General features: G+C 38.7%; 1 protein-coding gene across 3 annotated transcripts in view; it reads left to right on the forward strand.

Moving 5' to 3' along the window:
* Positions 1-22,046, forward strand: part of LOC128702886 (lys-63-specific deubiquitinase BRCC36) — a 33,804-nt gene extending 11,758 nt beyond the window's left edge. For all 3 annotated transcript variants that reach the window (XM_053797373.2, XM_053797377.2, XM_053797376.2), the window contains 4 exons: positions 8,383-8,471; positions 10,930-11,061; positions 12,647-12,755; positions 20,106-22,046. In XM_053797373.2, the coding sequence (XP_053653348.1) occupies positions 8,383-8,471; positions 10,930-11,061; positions 12,647-12,755; positions 20,106-20,272 (497 nt within the window). In that variant the 3' untranslated portion in view covers positions 20,273-22,046. The remainder of the gene's footprint in view (positions 1-8,382; positions 8,472-10,929; positions 11,062-12,646; positions 12,756-20,105) is intronic.
* The last annotated feature ends 1,064 nt before the right edge of the window (positions 22,047-23,110 follow it).

Here is a 23,110-nt window from a genome sequence, read left to right on the forward strand (position 1 = left end):
GACTCAGCATTTAGTGAGCTGCTAACCAGACTAAGAGTTGATAATCTAAATTAATTTTTTATAACCGAGTCTCAAAACTTGGTTAATTTTAAAATTTCTGAGGGTCACCAAATAGAATGAAAGGAACACGTAAAAGATCTGGGAATAATTATGTCAGCTGACCTTTCTTTTGAAGACCATAACAAGAAAAAGATCACAACAGCCAGGATGATGACAGGGTGGGTACTGAGAACTTTCAAAACAAGGGAAATAATGCCGATGGTGACACTCTTCACATCGCTAGGGCTCCATCATTTAGAATATTGCTTAATGCTGATGACCCTGTTGAAAGCAGGGGAAATATCAGAGCAGAACAAATACAGAGATCGTTTACAGCTCACATTGAGCCAGTAAAGCACCTGAATTACTGGGAACACCTTCAAATCTTGAACACGTACTCGCAGGAGCGGAGGAGAGAGAGATACGTACATGATAATATATACCTGGAAAGTTCTTGAGGGCCAGGTCCCAAATCTGCACACTGCCATAACAACATGGGAGGAAGTGTAAAATAAACCCAGTGAGGAGCAGGGGTGCTGTGGGAACAATAAGGGAACACTGTATCAGCATCCGGGGTCTCAGACTATTCAACATCTTAGAAGAAGATATCAGAAACACAGCTGGAACAAGTGTAGAAGCCTTCAAGAGGAAACTGGACAAGTATCTTCACCAGGTGCCAGATCAACCAGGCTGTGATGGATATGTGGGGCAGCAGGTCTCCAGCAGCAACAGCCTGGTTGACTGGGCAAGCACCAGACAAGCCTAGCCCATGGCTGAACTCCGATAGTGAAACTCTCGAAACTCTCCAAATGTAGATCAAAGGTAAGGTTGTCCTAACACCGCAAGACTGAAAAAGCAATAAATGTTATGGCCATGCACTCTGCCCCAGGCCCAGACTTGTGGAAGTCCGTGTTCACCAAGAACTGCAAGAAGCCCCTTTCATGTTTCTTAAGTATTCTATAGAGAGGGAGCATGGACACAGGTCATCCCACAGTCACTAAGAGCAATAGACCCCTGGCTGTCTTCAAGTAGGTGCTGGACAAACACCTAAAGTCAGTTTCTGACCAGCCATGCTGTGGGTAATATGTCAGTTTATGCATGGCTAGCAATAACAGCCTGGTTGATCAGACCCTGATCCACCATGAGGCTTGGTCCTGGACCATGCCGCGAGGGTGTTGACCCCCGAAAGCCCCCTCCAGGAATACTCCATGTTTTTTTATTATCACACTGGCCGATTCCCACCAAGGCAGGGTGGCCCGAAAAAGAAAAACTTTCACCATCATTCACTCCATCACTGTCTTACCAGAAGGGTGCTTTACACTACAGTTTTTAAACTGCAACATTAACACCCCTCCTTCAGAGTGCAGGCACTGTACTTCCCATCTCCAGGACTCAAGTCCGGCCTGCCGGTTTCCCTGAATCCCTTCATAAATATTACTTTGCTCACACTCCAACAGCACGTCAAGTATTAAAAACCATTTGTCTCCATTCATTCCTATCAAACACGCTCATGTATCTTCTAGAATATTAATTGCCTCTTTCACATTAACATTATGCATTTTGATACTGTAAATTTATATATATCATGATTATACTTCATTATAAAATACCTCTTGTTGTATGAATGTAAAATAATGAAAAATTAAAATTTACCACTTCGTAACCTATGTCTAGTTTTAAGTAGTCTGTAAGAATTAGGATTAGTCTGCCCGAAATGCTCAGGCATGCTAGTGACTGTCTTTGTACATAACAATATTTTATAACATGTAACTCTCATATTGTATGCAGTAGGACCCCCGTATCCACAGGGGATACGCTCCAGGGACATGCCGTGGATACCGAAACCGTGGATAGTAGCAAACCCTATATATAAGTCCTATATATACATATTACAAAGTTTAATTGATAAATTATGCACAATAAGTGGAGAAGTATCACTTTGTCACTGATGTGAAGCAGTTCATGGCTTCTCTTAGGCTTTGAAGAACTGCCAGCTTCTCTACTTTTGTGCTCTGGGGCTATTATTATGCAAAATTAAGAGATATTTTTGGGCCACAGTAAACAATGGATGACTGGAACTATTTTTTTTTTTTTATTATCACACTGGCCGATTCCCACCAAGGCAGGGTGGCCCGAAAAAGAAAAACTTTCACCATCATTCACTCCATCACTGTCTTGCCAGAAGGGTGCTTTACACTACAGTTTTTAAACTGCAACATTAACACCCCTCCTTCAGAGTGCAGGCGCTGTACTTCCCATCTCCAGGACTCAAGTCCGGCCTGCCGGTTTCCCTGAACCCCTTCATAAATGTTACTTTGCTCACACTCCAACAGCACGTCAAGTATTAAAAACCATTTGTCTCCATTCACTCCTATCAAACACACTCACGCATGCCTGCTGGAAGTCCAAGTCCCTCGCACACAAAACCTCCTTTACCCCCTCCCTCCAACCTTTCCTAGGCCGACCCCTACCCCGCCTTCCTTCCGCTACAGACTGATACACTCTTGAAGTCACTCTGTTTCGCTCCATTCTCTCTACATGTCCGAACCGCCTCAACAACCCTTCCTCAGCCCTCTGGACAACAGTTTTGGTAATCCCGCACCTCCTCCTAACTTCCAAACTACGAATTCTCTGCATTATATTCACACCACACATTGCTCTCAGACATGACATCTCCACTGCCTCCAGCCTTCTCCTCGCTGCAACATTCATCACCCATGCTTCACACCCATATAAGAGCGTTGGTAAAACTATACTCTCATACATTCCCCTCTTTGCCTCCAAGGACAAAGTTCGTTGTCTCCACAGACTCCTAAGTGCACCACTCACCCTTTTCCCCTCATCAATTCTATGATTCACCTCATCTTTCATAGACCCATCCGCTGACATGTCCACTCCCAAATATCTGAATACATTCACCTCCTCCATACTCTCTCCCTCCAATCTGATATCCAATCTTTCATCACCTAATCTTTTTGTTATCCTCATAACCTTACTCTTTCCTGTATTCACTTTTAATTTTCTTCTTTTGCACACCCTACCAAATTCATCCACCAATCTCTGCAACTTCTCTTAAGAATCTCCCAAGAGCACAGTGTCATCAGCAAAGATAAATTATGTGTGATTCTTTATCTTTTAACTCCACGCCTTTTGCCAAGACCCTCGCATTTACTTCTCTTACAACCCCATCTACAAATATAATAAACAACCATGGTGACATCACACATCCTTGTCTAAGGCCTACTTTTACTGGGAAATAATTTCCCTCTTTCCTACATACTCTAACTTGAGCCTCACTATCCTCGTAAAAACTCTTTACTGCTTTCAGTAACCTACCTCCTACACCATACACATGCAACATCTGCCACATTGCCCCCCTATCCACCCTGTCATACGCCTTTTCCAAATCCATAAATGCCACAAAGACCTCTTTAGCCTTATCGAAATACTGTTCACTTATATGTTTCACTGTAAACACCTGGTCCACACACCCCCTACCTTTCCTAAAGCCTCCTTGTTCATCTGCTATCCTATTCTCCGTCTTACTCTTAATTCTTTCAATAATAACTCTACCATACACTTTACCAGGTATACTCAACAGACTTATCCCCCTATAATTTTTGCACTCTCTTTTGTCCCTTTGCCTTTATACAAAGGAACTATGCATGCTCTCTGCCAATCCCTAGGTACCTTACCCTCTTCCATACATTTATTAAATAATTGCACCAACCACTCCAAAACTATATCCCCACCTGCTTTTAACATTTCTATCTTTATCCCATCAATCCCGGCTGCCTTACCCCCTTTCATTTTACCTACTGCCTCACGAACTTCCTCCACACTCACAACTGGCTCTTCCTCACTCCTACAAGATGTTATTCCTCCTTGCCCTATACACGAAATCACAGCTTCCCTATCTTCATCAACATTTAACAATTCCTCAAAATATTCCCTCCATCTTCCCAATACCTCTAACTCTCCATTTAATAACTCTCCTCTTCTATTTTTAACTGACAGATCCATTTGTTCTCTAGGCTTCCTTAACTTGTTAATCTCACTCCAAAACTTTTTCTTATTTTCAACAAAATTTGTTGATAACATCTCACCCACTCTCTCATTTGCTCTCTTTTTACATTGCTTCACCACTCTCTTAACTTCTCTCTTTTTCTCCATATACTCTTCCCTCCTTGCATCACTTCTACTTTGTAAAAACTTCTCATATGCTAACTTTTTCTCCCTTACTGCTCTCTTTACATCATCATTCCACCAATCTCTCCTCTTCCCTCCTGCACCCACTTTCCTGTAACCACAAACTTCTGCTGAACACTGTAAGACTACATTTTTAAACCTACCCCATACCTCTTCGACCCCATTGCCTATGCTCTCATTAGCCCATCTATCCTCCAATAGCTGTTTATATCTTACCCTAACTGCCTCCTCTTTTAGTTTATAAACCTTCACCTCTCTCTTCCCTGATGCTTCTATTCTCCTTGTACCCCATCTACCTTTTACTCTCAGTGTAACTACAACTAGAAAGTGATCTGATTTATCTGTGGCCCCTCTATAAACATGTACATCCTGAAGTCTACTCAAGAGTCTTTTATCTACCAATACATAATCCAACAAACTACTGTCATTTCGCCTTACATCATATCTTGTATACTTATTTATCCTGAAGGTGGGGTGTTAATGTTGCAGTTTAAAAACTGTAGTGTAAAGCACCCTTCTGGCAAGACAGTGATGGAGTGAATGATGGTGAAAGTTTTTCTTTTTTGGGCCACCCTGCCTTGGTGGGAATCGGCCAGTGTGATAATAAAAAAAAAATATAATAATAAAATTATTTATCCTCTTTTTCTTAAAATATGTATTACCTATAACTAAACCCCTTTCTATACAAAGTTCAATCAAAGGGCTCCCATTATCATTTACACCTTGCACCCCAAACTTACCTACCACACCCTCTCTAAAAGTTTCTCCTACTTTAGCATTCAGATCCCCTACCACAATTACTCTCTCACTTGGTTCAAAGGCTCCTATACATTCACTTAACATCTCCCAATATCTCTCTCTCTCCTGTACATTCCTCTCTTCTCCAGGTGCATACACGCTTATTATGACCCACTTTTCACATCCAACCTTTACTTTAATCCACATAATTCTTGAATTTACACATTCATATTCTCTTTTCTCCTTCCATAACTGATCCTTCAACATTACTGCTACCCCTTCCTTTGCTCTAACTCTCTCAGATACTCCAGATTTAATCCCATTTATTTCCCCCCACCGAAACTCCCCTACCCCCTTTCAGCTTTGTTTTGCTTAGGGCCAGGACATCCAACTTCTTTTCATTCATAACATCAGCAATCATCTGTTTCTTGTCATCCGCACTACATCCACGCACATTCAAGCATCCCAGTTTTTATAAAGTTTTTCTTCTTCTCTTTTTTAGTAAATGTCTACAGGAGAAGGGGTTACTAGCCCATTGCTCCCGACATTTTAGTCGCCTCATACGACACGCATGGCTTACGGAGGAAAGATTCTTTTCCACTTCCCCATGGACAATAGAAGAAATAAAGAAGAACAAGAGCTATTTAGAAAAAGGGGAAAAACCTAGATGTATGTATATATATATATGCATGTGCGCGTCTGTGAAGTGTGACCGAAGTGTAAGTAGGAGTAGTAAGATATCCCTGTTATCTAGCATGTTTATGAGACAGAAAAAGAAACTGTGGATATCAAAACAGTGGACACAGGGGTTCTACTGTACTATGCAAAGAAATGAAATTTGCATTTGCATTGTATAGATAATTGTGTACAGAGTGCATATCTATTACTGTAGCTTAAATGCATTTACTATATCTGTATTTACTTTTAAAAAAATCTGTAATAAGGAAATCACACATGTACATGATTATTGTTAACAAATTAAATACAGTAGGGCCCCACTTCTATGGCAGGTTAGGTTCCAGGCTACTGCCGTAAAGCGGAAATTGCCACTTATAAATGCATATAAATGCTAGATAACAGGTTTACACTAACATATATTAAGTTAGCAATAGAACTAGGCATTAAAATACACAATAAAAAGTAAAATACACACACAGTACACTTGTTACTTACCTTAAAATATTAATATGAATATATGAAAGGTGAGTGGCAGTGTAAAAGTTTTTCCATGTCAGCAGTAAGTCTGTCTTATTTTTTGGGTTATCCTAGGTTCTCTACACATATGCTGCTATATGTAACTGTATTTGATGGCTATCTCAGCCATTGGTTACCTTGTTAGTAAGTTTATTCAGGTATATACAAATACAGTTGCATAGAATATCATACATAGCAGTCACCATTAACCAGTCACACTGGTCCAAGTCGGACTGAAGATAACCCAAAAAAGTCAGTTCACTAAGTTTAAACATTTCTAACTTGGCACTTAACCCTTAAACTGTCCGAACAGATCTACATTCACATGCGTAGTTCTCCAAAAGTAGATCTACATTCTTTTACATATTTTCAAATATAACAAAAACAAAAAAATGTAGATCGAAGTTTTTTTACACATTTTCAAATGTAAAAAAAAAAGGTCTACGTTTTTTTACATACATGTACTTTCAAATGTTGAAAAAACGTAGATCTACGTTTGGACAGTTTAAGGGTTAAAGTAAGAGACCTATGGCTCTTCTTTTTATCACAACCAACTATGTATCATGTCAGAATAAATTATTATTATTATTATTATTATTATTATTATTATTATTAACAACTAAGCTTAGACACCATCGTCAACAAGAGCCAAGAAGTTAGCGAAATAGTAAACAAGAGAGAATGAGATACACAGAGTTCAGACAGTAAGTAAGTAAGTAAGTAAGTTTATTCAGGTATACACAAATACAGTTACATAGAATTATCATAAATAGCAGCATATGTGTAGAGAACCTAGGATAACCCAAAAAAGTCAGAGTGACTTATGTAGGAAATGTACTGTAAAAACAAACTGAATGGGTGGCGGGCGATCACTCGGTCGAGTGAAATAAACGAGTATTAATACACATCCAATTTTAGTTCATTCATGTGCGTTTGTAAGAGTTTGTGAAACTTTTACGTCACATTATTTTTTTTATTATAATAATAATTACCTCACAATACAATTACCTCACAATACTTGTACACAATACATTGTGTACAAGTTGCACAACTTAGTACAGACGAATAAATACACAGCAACACTCCCATTCTCCTGAAACACACCATTTTTAGAGTGAATGATATTATTATTGCAGTGGAACCTTGGTATGCGACCAGCTCCTTACTCAAACAAAGCTCAGCACTCAACCAAACAAATACGTACGACCTGCCAGAACTTCGCTGTAAACTGTTTCATGTTTCTTCGCATTTTTTGGTATTTTTTTTTTGTATTATTTGTATAAATAAGTCACCATGGGGCCTATGAAGATTAGTGATAACAGCCAACCAAGCAGAAAATTGGTTGGGAAGAACTTGTTCGATACTCAGACGGAGCAGCACTCGAACAACCTTCTGGAATGAATTAAGGTTGCATACCAAGGTTCCACTGTATTATTATAATCATAATAAAAAACAAGTGCTAAACCCACAAGGGTCGTGAATAGCTATGGATAGAGCAAAGGCATATGGAAGGAATATTTTTCTACAGTTATCCCCAGTATCTAGTGTTGGACTAGAGAAAACGTAATTCTTCCTACACACCAAGCCACTTGGTAAATGCATCTCATATTTATGTCAATTTTTATACTGTGGGTGTATCTATCATGTTTTTGTGTTATGTAACATGCTTCTTATATAATTTTGAAAAAATATCATAGCTGGATTAATGGAAATGTCTATATTAACGTAGTGTATAACATTTAATGTGCCCAAGAGATTATTATTATTATTATTATGGCATCTTCAAGAGCAGAGAGACTCTTAGTGGTTTTAATGTGTACCCACATGCCAGCACAGTGTGTAAATATAGTATTTAGGTACAGGTGCACATAAGTATAATTATCAGAGCACAAATAAAATATGCAATAACCCTAAAACACTTGAAATTTTGGAAAGTTTCCAGTCATAATAGAGAGATGTGCTCACGGAGAATGTAAACAAATCGGGTGGGGAGTGGTGACTGTATTAGAAAGACAAGTGGGGGAGTCGTATAGCGAGTTTTGGTCATAATTTGAAGTGTCTGTATTAGCGGAACGCCATGAAGCGAAATGCCATAAAGCGGGGCCCAACTGTACAATAGGTAATAAAATTTAATTGTCAACACTGAGCAGATACAGTATTTGTACTTTTTAAATGAATTTTCATCATACAGTTACTTATTAGATTTACAGACACAAGCAGGGTACCAGCAGATGGACAGTCGGTTTATTGGACTAATTTTCTCTGTATACAATGAAGACAAGAAAACAAAGGTACTGTATTCTGTTATATTTTGTTTTACAAGTCTAAAGTTAGATTTACACATCAGAGTAAATGTTTAAAGAAAAGTTCACTATTTGAAAGTCGTGTATCTAATGACAGTAGTGAAACAAATACTTTATGCTTAAATACTGAGTACTTATAAAGTGCGCAAGGAAGACTTTGTATTTATAAAATCGGTGAAACGTGACTCATCATGTCATCAATAAGGGTTATAAAAGAATATTATTGGAATAGGAATGATATAGTACAGTGCAATTTTGTATTTTAGAATCATAAATGTCCTTGAGTCCTGGAAATGGGAAGTACAATGCCTGCACTTTAAAGGAGGGGTTTGGGATATTGGCAGTTTGGAGGGATATATTGTGTATCTTTATACATATATGCTTCTAAACTGTTGTATTCTGAGTACCTCTGCAAAAACAGTGATTATGTGTGAGTGAGGTGAAAGTGTTGAATGATGATGAAAGTATTTTCTTTTTGGGGATTTTCTTTCTTTTTTTGGGTCACCCTGCCTCGGTGGGAGACGGCTGACTTTTTGAAAAAAAAAAAAAAAAGTCCTGAGATTGAGATTGTTATAACATTTTGCAGTTATATAAGTAAAGCATATACATAAAGTAAGTGATAATTTGTGCTTCACATTTTGCAGCACAAATAAACACAAGACAAATTCATTGAATCTTTGTGTCAAAATTATTCGTGCAAATTTTTCTTGTTTTTATTAAGAGTAAATTTTATGGGGTATTAAAGAATTTTTATTCATAGTTTTCAGTTTGAAAGATTAGGCACCAAGAGAGTGAAGTTACTTGTTAGTGAAAATTCTAAGACTAAGTGTGTTATTAAGTGTAGAGTGATGGAGGCTAAGTTCACCATCTGGTAATCACGAGACATACTCTACTCGACTATACTGCTTAACCCTTTCAGGGTCCGTCCCGTAGATCTACGGCTTTACGTTCAGGGTCCAAACCGTAGATCTACGCCATGAGCTCAGCTCACTCTGATAAACTGTGAGTGGTACATTTGGGCCTAGATATGAGAGAATACATCTATGTGGTATGTGTGCACCACATAAAACAGATCCTGCAGCACACTGTGTATAATGAGAGAAAAAAAATGAAATCATGATTTTTCGATTAAAACAGCAACTTTGCAGTGTTTTTTCGTATGTTTTTTATAGTTGTATTTGCGATTTCTTGGTCTCATTTGATAGAATGGAAGACATATTACAGAAATAGAGATGATTTTGATTGGTTTTAGCACTGGAAATGGTTTGAAACTGAGCTCAAAGTAGCAGAAATGTTAAATTTTTGCCGATATTCAAGAGTAAACAAACGACCTCACACGTCTAATACACGTCAGCTGGTGGGTCTAATATACATTCACATATATGGTGATGATATTTATACAATTATTACAGTATTGCTTAACAGTAAATCTTCTATTTTTTGGTGTGAATAAAAATTCATTATGTGAATAAAAAATCAAAATGGAATTTATTTGTAAAGCCTCAAAACATAACTAATGAACAGAGGAAATGTTAGTTTAGTGCCAGGAATGCCTACATTGTTCATTCTGGACCCTATTTTGAAATTGGAATATTTTGAACTTTGTGTTAAATTGGCCAAATTAACAATTTCCGATCACTTTATTTTGTAGTTGAAACAGTTGACTTGGCGATTTCTTGTGCTCAATCGATAGAATAGAAGTAATACTAGTGAAATAGCTAAGAATTTGGTTGATTGGAATAATGTAATTGGCCTAAAATGGGAGTCAAAGTCGGCAAAATCGCCGATTCGTAAATATCGCTGACACATCAAAATTCGCGAGAGCATAATTTCGTCAATTTTCCACCAAATTTCGTACTTTTTGTTTTATTACCTTCACAAAAAGATTCTCTACGATTTCATAAGAAAAAATAACAAATTCTTTTTCTTTAAATTCTTGGACACTGGTGCGTGACTCCAGATTTGGGCCTTGGACCCTGAAAGGGTTAATCTGTTGAAAATAAAGATAAACAGACTCAGGCATTAAATGTTTTTTTATCAGTGGTTTATTATAATTACTCTTGGTACTGATAACAAGGTGTTTCCCATAAACTAAAAAGCTTATCAACCACATTGATATTTGCATGTCTGGCACCGATTAACCTGTACATTTTGTACAAACAGGTTCTGGCAGTATAAGAACTGCCATGGGGTCTTACATATGTGGGATAGAAGAAGATATTGAGACTGAATGAGAATAAAGTACAGCACTGTATATGTAGAGAAAGACCAGAATTATAGAGTACTGTTTGTATATACGAGGTAGGAGGAAATCTGCAGAATTATCAGCAGTTTTGCTGTCTGTAGCATTTTGAGATTTTGCTCTTTGATTTACTGTAAATTGAAGAAAACATTGTATTTTGAAAATAATTTCCAAAAGCATTAATGGTTAAAATAATGTTTTTAGGTTGGTAGTCATCAGGTGACTTGTTTCCAAGCAACTAATCAAAGTCCAGAGGGAGAAGCTCCTCAGTACGTTCGTTTGGCTGTTCCTCTGGAGATTCGTCTAACACCTTCACTTGCAATTAACAATCAGCAGGTTTGTAATTTGTCTTTTAAATATTTTTTTTTAACCTAATGGACATTTCCAACCAAGGTAGGGTGACCTAAAGAAGAAAACACATTCACTAACATTGAAGGGTGTGGACTTGGTGGTGGATGGGTATATGAATTGATGAGGGAAAATAGGTGGGTGGTGCATTGAGGCATCTGTGGAGATGAAGAAAGTTATCCATGGAGGTAAAAAGGGGAATGTGTGTGTGTACAGTAATGTGAACACTTATATGGGTGTGAAGAATGGGTTGTGAATGTTGCCATGAGGAGGAGGCTGGAGGCAGTGGAGATGTCATGTCTAAGAGTAACATGTGATGGAAATATTATGCAGAGAATTCATGGAAATAAATGATATAAAATACACTATAGAAATATGAACACATATGCAGTATAATGTGATCCTTTATTGACAACTTTTTGCCCACACAGTGGGCTTTATCAAGTCACAAACAGATCTTATCTTTTTATGACTTGATAAAGCCCACTGCATGGGCAAAACGTTATCAGTAAAGGGTCACATTATAATGCATGTGTGTTTATATTTCTGCAGAGAATTCATATTTTGGACATTAGGAGGAGGTGCAGGGTTAATAAAAGTATTATTCAGAAGGTGGGTGGGGATGGGGGGGGGAATTATTGGGGTATCTGGACATTTTGAGAGGAAGGAGCAAAATAGGATGACTTGGTGGGTTTATACACAAATAACCCACACATAGGAGAGAGAAACTTTATGATAATGTTTCGGTCCAACTTGGACCATTAACCAGTCACACTAGTTAATGGTCCAAGTCGGACTGAAATGTTGTTATAATGTTTCTTTTTCCTCTGTGCAGGTTATTTGTGTATTGTTCCAGTCACAGTATTGTGCCTCTGTGTTCTTCTTAGCAGGTTTATAAATCTGCAGTGGAGGGAAGGCAGGGTAGGAGTTGCCCAAGGAAACATTGGAAGAGAGGTATAGGTTTTGTGTGCAAGGGGGACTGGACATTCAGTACACATGTGTGAGATAGAAATGACTGGAGGCAAATGGTTTTTGGAACTTGACGAGCTGTTAGAGTGTAAGCAAGGTAACATTTATGAAGGGATTCAGGGAAACCAGTTAGTTGGACATGAGTGCTGGAGTTGGAAAGTATGGTGCCTACACTATGAAGGAGGGGCATCTAAACTAATACTGAGATGCCTCTGGCAAAACAGTGATAGACCGGATGATGGTGAAGGTGTGTCTTCTTTTTGGGGTAGATCTACTTTGGTGGGAGATAGCTGGTGTGTCAAAAACAAAAATTATTTGTAAAGAGTGATGTGTTGCATAGCCGGTGACGTGTCTCAGTAATACTGCAGGATATCAGATTCTTATGAGGTACTTTCTGTATTTGATATATGTATGACCCTGAGCAAGTAGTGCCAAGGTCTTGTGAGTTTTGGATAGGGACATGATACATAATCAGAAGGTAAATGTTGAAAACAAAATTAACACTTGACAGTGGGATGTGTAGGAATGTATTGTAAGTGAAAGGTACGATAACTTGCCCTATTATGATATGAAAAGATGACGTGTAAACTACCATTCTTTTCAGGCCTTAGAGAATCTCTGTTCTACACTCTACGATGAGCAGAGTGAAGTACTACAATTATCTCGGCAGCGGGCCAACCAGTATCCCCTCGCACATCTACACAATTCTGCTGGTAAGCTTGACTTTTACAAATTATATGATATTCACATGCATATAATATGCTAATATTAGTCACTATGCTCTAGACTTGTGTCTTTTACTACATATATTGGTACAGAAGGCTGCCTTTAGGAAGAACTCTGTTGCTGGAAAGCTGACCTTCAACAGCTTACCATCAACAGAGCCTTCCATATCTCCTCAGGAGATGACATTGTTATCATGAATACTACTTATCTACAGAAAATGGGAGCACTTTTACCTATGGCACTACCATTTCTAACAAACAAAGCAAACAAACTAAAGCATTCCTATGTATCACATGCCAGATTCTCAGAAAATGCAGATAAGGTTGCAACCCATGAACTCAGTGTTCCTATGAGACCCATCATCTCGGGCAATGGGAGTTTCCACATGAACTAGGTGGCTTCCTTGCCATATTCCTTTTCAAATTCCTCAGAACTATCAGCAACAGCTGTATTTGTCACTCTGGGAATCTCCTGAACTGTTTAACCAGCCTCAACATTAGAAACATAAAACTAGTGAGTCTGGATTTTTGCATCTCTCTCCTCTTCTGTTCCTACTGACCAAATCGATAAGCTTCTACACTGTCTATTGGCCCTGACACTTGGTTGCTTCTCCCTGCACAGGAGTTTGACTTGATAGCATTGTGTTACCTATAACTTTTTCTTATTTAATGGAGATGGGAAGTACAGTGTCTGCACTGTGAAGGAGGGTTTTTAATGTTGCAGTTTTATAACTGTAGTGTAAGCATGCCTCTGGCAAGACAGTGATGGAGTGAATGATGATGAAAGTTTTTCTTTTTCGGGCCACCCTGCCTTGGTAGGATACGGCAAGTTTGTTGAAAAAAAAAAAAATATGGTATAGCTATAGGGCCTCTTGGTGTAGTTCTCACCAGCCTGTGCATAGAGCATCTCGAGCCCAAATATTTCACTGGCATTCTTTTTCCCAACATCACATGGCTTATATATGTGAATGACATCTTAATCATCACTTCCCATTGACACAACCTAGACACTACAAGAATACCTTAACAAAGTGGTATTTTCCATTTAATTCACTCGGGAAGAAGAAAAAGATGGTGTCCCTCTCCTTGTTCTCGATATGATTCATAAGAGTAATCTTTAACTGAATGTGTAGAAGCCCACTAACAAAGATGACCTTATGCATTACTTTTCTCACCATGACTTCAGAATCAAGAGAGGAGTCATCATAGGAGTCTTCTTACAGGCCTTCTGAATGTGTAGCAGCAACCTACTATCTACTTACTACTACCATACAAACTGGGTAAACCCCAGTTTAGGCCAAAATGCTCTCTAATAAAAAATCCTTTCTATCCTGTGTGTGTGACATTCCTCCTGTACTGAAGAAAAGACAGGTGCAAACAAGCTGTTGTTGTGACAATATTTCATTGTTTAAAGCTTTATAGCAGTTAGGAGTGAGAAGGTGATGTACGTAGTAAAATAATATTGCACAAGGAAGTGGACTTCTTGCATAACTCCACTTACTACACCACTGTCCATGTTCTTCCTAGCTCCAATGATATTACCTGACCTCAACTTTGCAGTGAACTCACCTGCTCATACTTAACCTTCAAGATGTATATAGGTATCCTTTGTACTGACTTGATAAGACTATGTAGAGCATAATGTTGTCAAAGTAAAACCTTGCTCAGCACCTGTTTTTGCCCCAGCAGTATCACTCTACTGTATTACACTATATATTCATGTTTTCCTTTCCAGTTTATTATAAAACTTAAACTTAATCCTCCATTTGGGTTTGCATATTGTTTATTTTCATTATTATTGTATTGCACCAAGCACCTTCTGTGTCAGCATATGCTGCCCATTTAAGTAGGTGAAGGACTCTGTAGCCAGGGGGTTGGAACTATCCACCCCCTTCCTTGATTTGTAGTTAATTACCTTCCAATTCCTATAGGTTTATCACTTACCCATTGACCCTTTCACTGGTACCTTAGTACTACAGCTTAAGAGCCAGTGTTGGTGCCGTAGTACTACAGCTTACAAGCCAGTGTTGGTGCTGTAGTACTAGGCCAAAATTCTAGCGGCTTCAAATCTAGCAGGAGAAAGCTTGGTTGGCCTACATGTGAGAGAATGGGTCTGTGTGGTCAGTGTGTGCAGTATAAAAAAAACCGGGGAGCCAGTGGTGCATTGTGGGAATGCCATTTCAGTAGTCCTTGTTCAGCATGCCTAACGGTAAGAAATATCTGACTCCCCGGCGAAGTTGGGACTCTTCTCTTCCCAAGTGATAGCTCTGACACAGATAGAAGTGTCAGTGAAGATGAATTTCGTAGTTTTGAGGAGTTTGTGACTGAAAGCGATGTCCAGGATACCAGATACAGATAATGAAAGGGAAGGCAGCTGGGGTGGTGGGGAAGGCAGCATGGGTGTTGGGGAAGGCAGCTTGGATGGTGGGGAAGACAGCATGGATGGTGGGGAAGATGGTGTGGGTGGTTAGGAAGATGGTGTGTAAGTAAGTTTATTCAGGTATACACGAATACAGTTACATAGATTATCATACATAGCAACATGTGTAGAGAACCTAGGATAATCTAAGAAGTCAAAGTGACTTATTTCCAGCATGGGTGGTGGGGAAGACAGTGTGGGTGTGGGGAAGGCAGCATGGGTGGTGGGGAACATGGTGTGGGTGGGGAAGGCTGCATTTGTGGGTTGGGGAACATGGTGTGGGTGGGGAAGGCAGTGTGGGTTTGTGTAAACAAAGTTGGTGAGGAGTATGGAAGAAGTGAATGTTTTCAGATACTTGGGAGTTGACGTGTCGGCGGATGGATTTATGAAGGATGAGGTTAATCATAGAATTGATGAGGGAAAAAAGGTGAGTGGTGCATTGAGGTATATGTAGAGACAAAAAACGTTATCTATGGAGGCAAAGAAGGGAATGTATGGAAGTATAGTAGTACCAATACTCTTGTATGGGTGTGAAGCTTGGGTTGTGAATGCAGCAGCGAGGAGGCGGTTGGAAGCAGTGGAGATGTCCTGTCTGAGGGCAGTGTGTGGTGTAAATATTATGCAGAAAATTCAGAGTGTGGAAATTAGGAGAAGGTTTAGAGTTAATAGGAGTATTAGTCAGAGGGCTGAGGAGGGGTTGTTGAGGTGGTTTGGTCATTTAGAGAGAATGGATCAAAGTAGAATGACATGGAGAGTATTTAAATCTGTAGGGGAAGGGAGGCAGGGTAGGGGTCATCCTCAGAAAGGTTGGAAGGAAGGGGTAAGGGAGGTTTTGTGGACGAGGGGCTTGGACTTCCAGCAGGCGTGCATGAGCATGTTCGATAGGAATGAATGGAGACAAATGGTATTTGGGACCTGACGATCTGTTGGAGTGTGAGCAGGGTAATATTTAGTGAAGGGATTCATGGAAACCGGTTATTTTTATATAGCCAGACTTGAGTCCTGGAAATGGGAAGTACAGTGCCTGCACTCTAAAGGAGGGGTTCGGGATATTAGCAGTTTGGAGGGATATGTTGTGTATGTTTATACGTATATGCTTTTAAACTGTTGTGTTCTGAGCACCTCTGAAAAAAAGTGATTATGTGTGAGTGAGGTGAAAGTGTTGAATGATGATGAAAGTATTTTCTTTTTGGGGATTTTGTTTCTTTTTGGGTCACCCTGCCTAGGTGGGAGATGGCCGACTTGTTAAAAAAAAAAAAATTGCAACAGAGACACATTTCAGGATTTGGGGTCCCGGCAGTCAAAGGGTTAAGGCACGGGCTTTAGGGGCTGCAGCCCAGGAGCCTCTGCCAACTGGAAGGCCTCCAGTTGCCAGAGGCCCTCAGTTGACAGAGGCAGTAACTGTGAAAATTGTTCACAGTTACTGCTGTAAGTTTATCATTTTTTTTTTTCATCAAACCAGTCATATCCCACTGAGACAGGGTGACCTAAAAAGAAAGCAAAAGTTTCTCTTTTTAAATTTAGAAATGTATACAGGAGAAGGAGTTACTACCCCCCTCGCTCCTGGCATTTTAGTCACCTCTTATGACATGCATGGCTTATGGAGGAAGAATTCTGTTCCAATTTCCCATGGAGAAAGTTTATAATTATAGTACATGTATGTTATAGAAAGGGGTTTAGTTATAGGTAATACATATTTTAAGAAAAAGAGGATAAATAAGTATACACGATATGATGTAGGGCGAAATGACAGTAGTTTGTTGGATTATGTATTGGTAGATAAAAGACTGTTGAGTAGACTTCAGGATGTACATGTTTATAGAGGGGCCACAGATATATCAGATCACTTTCTAGTTGTAGCTACACTGAGAGTAAAAGGTAGATGGGATACAAGGAGAATAGAAGCATCAGGGAAGAGAGAGGTGAAGGTTTATAAACTAAAAGAGGAGGCAGTTAGGGTAAGATATAAACAGCTATTGGAGGATAGATGGGCCAATGAGAGCATAGGCAATGGGGTCGAAGAGGTATGGGGTAGGTTTAAAAATGTAGTGTTAGAGTGTTCAGCAGAAGTTTGTGGTTACAGGAAAGTGGGTGCAGGAGGGAAGAGGAGCGATTGGTGGAATGATGATGTAAAGAGAGTAGTAAGGGAGAAAAAGTTAGCATATGAGAAGTTTTTACAAAGTAGAAGTGATGCAAGGAGGGAAGAGTATATGGAGAAAAAGAGAGAAGTTAAGAGAGTGGTGAAGCAATGTAAAAAGAGAGCAAATGAGAGAGTGGGTGAGATGTTATCAACAAATTTTGTTGAAAATAAGAAAAAGTTTTGGAGTGAGATTAACAAGTTAAGAAAGCCTAGAGAACAAATGGATTTGTCAGTTAAAAATAGGAGAGGAGAGTTATTAAATGGAGAGGTAGAGGTATTGGGAAGATGGAAGGAATATTTTGAGGAATTGTTAAATGTTGATGAAGATAGGGAAGCTGTGATTTCGTGTATAGGGCAAGGAGGAATAACATCTTGTAGGAGTGAGGAAGAGCCAGTTGTGAGTGTGGGGGAAGTTCGTGAGGCAGTAGGTAAAATGAAAGGGGGTAAGGCAGCCGGGATTGATGGGATAAAGATAGAAATGTTGAAAGCAGGTGGGGATATAGTTTTGGAGTGGTTGGTGCAATTATTTAATAAATGTATGGAAGAGGGTAAGGTACCTAGGGATTGGCAGAGAGCATGCATAGTTCCTTTGTATAAAGGCAAAGGGGATAAAAGAGAGTGCAAAAATTATAGGGGGATAAGTCTGTTGAGTGTACCTGGTAAAGTGTATGGTAGAGTTATAATTGAAAGAATTAAGAGTAAGACGGAGAATAGGATAGCAGATGAACAAGGAGGCTTTAGGAAAGGTAGGGGGTGTGTGGACCAGGTGTTTACAGTGAAACATATAAGTGAACAGTATTTAGATAAGGCTAAAGAGGTCTTTGTGGCATTTATGGATTTGGAAAAGGCGTATGACAGGGTGGATAGGGGGGCAATGTGGCAGATGTTGCAAGTGTATGGTGTAGGAGGTAGGTTACTGAAAGCAGTGAAGAGTTTTTACGAGGATAGTGAGGCTCAAGTTAGAGTATGTAGGAAAGAGGGAAATTTTTTTTCCCAGTAAAAGTAGGCCTTAGACAAGGATGTGTGATGTCACCGTGGTTGTTTAATATATTTATAGATGGGGTTGTAAGAGAAGTAAATGCGAGGGTCTTGGCAAGAGGCGTGGAGTTAAAAGATAAAGAATCACACACAAAGTGGGAGTTGTCACAGCTGCTCTTTGCCGATGACACTGTGCTCTTGGGAGATTCTGAAGAGAAGTTGCAGAGATTGGTGGATGAATTTGGTAGGGTGTGCAAAAGAAGAAAATTAAAGGTGAATACAGGAAAGAGTAAGGTTATGAGGATAACAAAAAGATTAGGTGATGAAAGATTGAATATCAGATTGGAGGGAGAGAGTATGGAGGAGGTGAACGTATTCAGATATTTGGGAGTGGACGTGTCAGCGGATGGGTCTATGAAAGATGAGGTGAATCATAGAATTGATGAGGGAAAAAGAGTGAGTGGTGCACTTAGGAGTCTGTGGAGACAAAGAACTTTGTCCTTGGAGGCAAAGAGGGGAATGTATGAGAGTATAGTTTTACCAACGCTCTTATATGGGTGTGAAGCGTGGGTGATGAATGTTGCAGCGAGGAGAAGGCTGGAGGCAGTGGAGATGTCATGTCTGAGGGCAATGTGTGGTGTGAATATAATGCAGAGAATTCGTAGTTTGGAAGTTAGGAGGAGGTGCGGGATTACCAAAACTGTTGTCCAGAGGGCTGAGGAAGGGTTGTTGAGGTGGTTCGGACATGTAGAGAGAATGGAGCGAAACAGAATGACTTCAAGAGTGTATCAGTCTGTAGTGGAAGGAAGGCGGGGTAGGGGTCGGCCTAGGAAGGGTTGGAGGGAGGGGGTAAAGGAGGTTTTGTGTGCGAGGGGCTTGGACTTCCAGCAGGCATGCGTGAGCGTGTTTGATAGGAGTGAATGGAGACAAATGGTTTTTAATACTTGACGTGCTGTTGGAGTGTGAGCAAAGTAACATTTATGAAGGGATTCAGGGAAACCGGCAGGCCGGACTTGAGTCCTGGAGATGGGAAGTACAGTGCCTGCACTCTGAAGGAGGGGTGTTAATGTTGCAGTTTAAAAACTGTAGTGTAAAGCACCCTTCTGGCAAGACAGTGATGGAGTGAATGATGGTGAAAGTTTTTCTTTTTCGGGCCACCCTGCCTTGGTGGGAATCGGCCGGTGTGATAATAAAAAAAAAAAAAAAAAAAAAAAAAAAAAAAAAAAAAAAAAAAAAAAAAAAAAAAAAAAAAAAAAAAAAAAAAAAAAGTGTATGTTATTACATCACATATATGATGAACTGTTGATTGTATTTGATAAAGATTTAATATTGGATCTCTATAAGGAAGGCATTATTCAATTTGCTAAGGTCTTATAGTATAGTGTCATTGTGTCAGCATGTCAAGCCTAGCGGCAAAGGCTTGCCTTCCTTTTTATATGATTTTCGTTTTACCATTTTTTAATGATTGCTGAGTTAAGTTTAACATTAATCATGTGCATTTTGCCAGTATGTTATTGTGTTACTGTGTGTTAATAGCATAAATAACTTTTTATGCAAATAACTGGGGGCCTCAAAGTACCTGTAGTCCAGAGGACTACAATATCTTAATCTGGCTCTGCTTACAGAGGAAGGATTCCTCTCCATGGATAAATAATAATAATAATAATAATCATATGCTGAGCAGTTTATTCTAATGGTATTTTTTTTTCTACCTTTGCTTGTTATGTTAAATGTCACCAGTGAAAGCTGGCTTACTTCATATAACTTGTATTAGATTTCACTTTAAATGCTTACCTTCTAGTAATGGTACGGAGTGTATGTGGTCTGAGCAGTCTAGTGTCAGGTCCTCTAGTGTCGACTGTGGAAGAGCGCTTACATCACATCCAAGGAACCACACAACAGTTAAAACAAGAATCAAAGTACCTCAGAAACCTTCTCCAAGAAAATAAAATTGATGTTCCGACTTAATGCTCAACACGTATATGCTATTGTCTGATAATTTTATAGGTATACTTGTGACATTCATGTGCCTTTTCATTTACATTTCAATGTTTTAGTTTTTATTAATGACAGCCTTATACATCTGAAAGCTTAATTCTTCTGTGTTGCTTTAAATAAAAAAAATTTATGCAGGAAGTTTGACATGACACTCAATAGTATATCAAAGGCAATTCTATGAATAATTATCGGCAAAGAATTATGTAAATAGTAGTTATAGTATAGTATAGTACATACTTAATAGAACTGTATGACAAAACATGATATAAAATATAGAACATGGCTCATCTTGTTTTCAACACTCTTTACATTCAGGTGAAGATGATATAATTTAATATGAAAAAGGTGCTGGAATCTGGAAATTGATAAAGATTGCAGTATTTTATTCTTAACTATCTCAAAATGCTTATTATTCTATTAGTAGTAGGTCTTTGCTGATTAATTATATTTTCATGACCGATCAAAAGTTGGTTACAGTGGTACCTTGACTTATGAGTTTAATTTGTTACATGACCAAGCTCGTAACTCAATTTGCTCGTATATCAAATCAGTTTTCCTCATTGAAATTAATTGAAATGCCATTAATCCATTACAGTGAAATTCCTGGCTCTCAGGAGGCAGGAGAAAATACTTCAATATAACACTAATATAAACTCTATGGCTTATTTATCTATCACAATTGATCTAATATGACATAATAAACAATATAAATAACATAGAAACATGATATATACTCTAGAATAAATCAAATGCCATTATGTGACAAGTGGTGGCAGCCACTTGTCACGTAATGACATTTGAGGTAAAAACAATTATCGCTCTGACCATATCTTCCCATTCTTGCCCTTCTGAGGTCTTATTATAAGAGAAAATGGAGTGTTTGTGAGGTTAAGCACACTAGATCACTGGTTTCATGAGGAAAATACTGAAACAAAAGCGATTTTCACATGTTTTTCTATGATTTCATGCTTTAATTCAATGGACATCATCCTCCTCCTCTTTTCAGCGCTGTCCTTTGCACTTTCTTTCTTAGGACCCATGGTTAGAAAAAAGAAATTTGGCAAAATAATTGCACAAAACGCTGGGATGTTGGGCAGATGTTGTGGCATTCGCTGCGCCAACTAGTGGCAACTTATCTGAAGCTTGCCTGTAACTCGGAAAACTCGTAAGTTGGGGCACTTGTAGGCCAAGATACCACTGTACATATTTCAAATTGCCTTCAGTAGTGTGTGTGTGTGTGTCTTACTGCATATTCTGTATTGTAATTTCACCATAATACATATGTAAGTACATACAGTTTAAATTTGCTGTAATAAAAATACCACTATACAATTAACAGAACTGAAATGAGGACTAGTGTGCATTTACACACATTTCTGAGGAAGACACAGTACCTCTGAAAATGTGTATAAATGTAAGTGCTCAAGTTGTAACTATTTCTGGTCTGTTAATTTTTCTCTGTGGTAATATTTCATATTGGTGTCACCCATTTTATAGTTATTTCCAGACATACAGTAAAGCCTCTGTTTAATGGATTTTGGATTGAGCAAGAGAGAAATTCAGACAATGGAATAAATAGATTGTTTCCAGAATTACAGATTATATTGTTACAATCATGGCAAAATAAAGTCTCAACAATATTTAGATTTAACAGACATTGGCATTACTGGACACCTTCTTCCTGTTAGTCCATTAAATCGAAGTTTCACTGCTAATGATTTTTAATGAAGATTTTTCTCACTGACTACAATACTTTATACTTACCTTATGACTGATATTAGCTTTTTTAAACTAGGTTCTATCTCTGGATTGTCCTTGGTGGGATGGAAGTGCTGCTTTTATATTGTAAAAAATCATTAGATAATTAAGATGATCTTTGGAAAATACTGTACTATCTGGTGCACACTTCAATGATATTTTCATTTTTGGTTTTAAATTTTTTGGTTAGCTTTATCCCTTTTTTGTGTATGTAATTGTTTATTTATTATAAACTAATATCATAACGACACAAATGTATATTAACAAACGTTCAGTTTTAAGAGGCAGATCATCTAACACCATTGTCAGATGACTGCTGTGGTTCACATCCTAGGGAACAAGATTTACCTAGGTTACCCAAAATACTCTGCATAACAAGGGACTTTTTGTATAGTATGCCAATGATTTCAGCAAGGTTTGTAATAGTTGTATCATGTATTAGTAGAAATAAAGATTTTTACTATTATTATTTTTAACACATTGGCTGATTCCCACCGAGGCAGGGTGACCCGAAAAGAAAGAAAAAACTTCCATCATTCAACACCTTCACCATCACTCATACATAATCACTGTCTTTGCAGAGGTGCTCATATGTGACAGCTTAGATGTCCCTCCAAACTGCCAATATCCCAAACTCCTTTAAAGTGCAAGCATTGCACTTCCCATTTCCAGGACTCAAGTCCGGCTAACTGGTTTCCCTGAATCCCTTCACACAATATTACCCTGCTCATACTCCAACAGCTTGTTAGGTCCCAAAAACCATTTGTTTCCATTCACTCCTATCTAACATGCGCACACATACTTACTGGAACTCCAAGCCCCTTGCCCACAAAACCTCCTTTACCCCCTCCCTCCAACCTTTTTGGGGATGACCCCTACCCCACCTTCCTTCCCCTACATGCCCCTATATGCTCTCCAAGTCATTCTACTTTGTTCCATTCTCTCTAAATGACCAAACCACCTTAACAGCCCCTCTTCAACTCTCTGACTAATACTTTTAGTAACTCCGCACCTCCTCCTAATTTCCACACTCCGAATTCTCTGCATAAC

The sequence above is a fragment of the Cherax quadricarinatus genome, chromosome 82, assembly GCF_038502225.1.
Source record: "Cherax quadricarinatus isolate ZL_2023a chromosome 82, ASM3850222v1, whole genome shotgun sequence".
Classification (NCBI taxonomy): Eukaryota; Metazoa; Arthropoda; class Malacostraca; order Decapoda; family Parastacidae; genus Cherax; species Cherax quadricarinatus.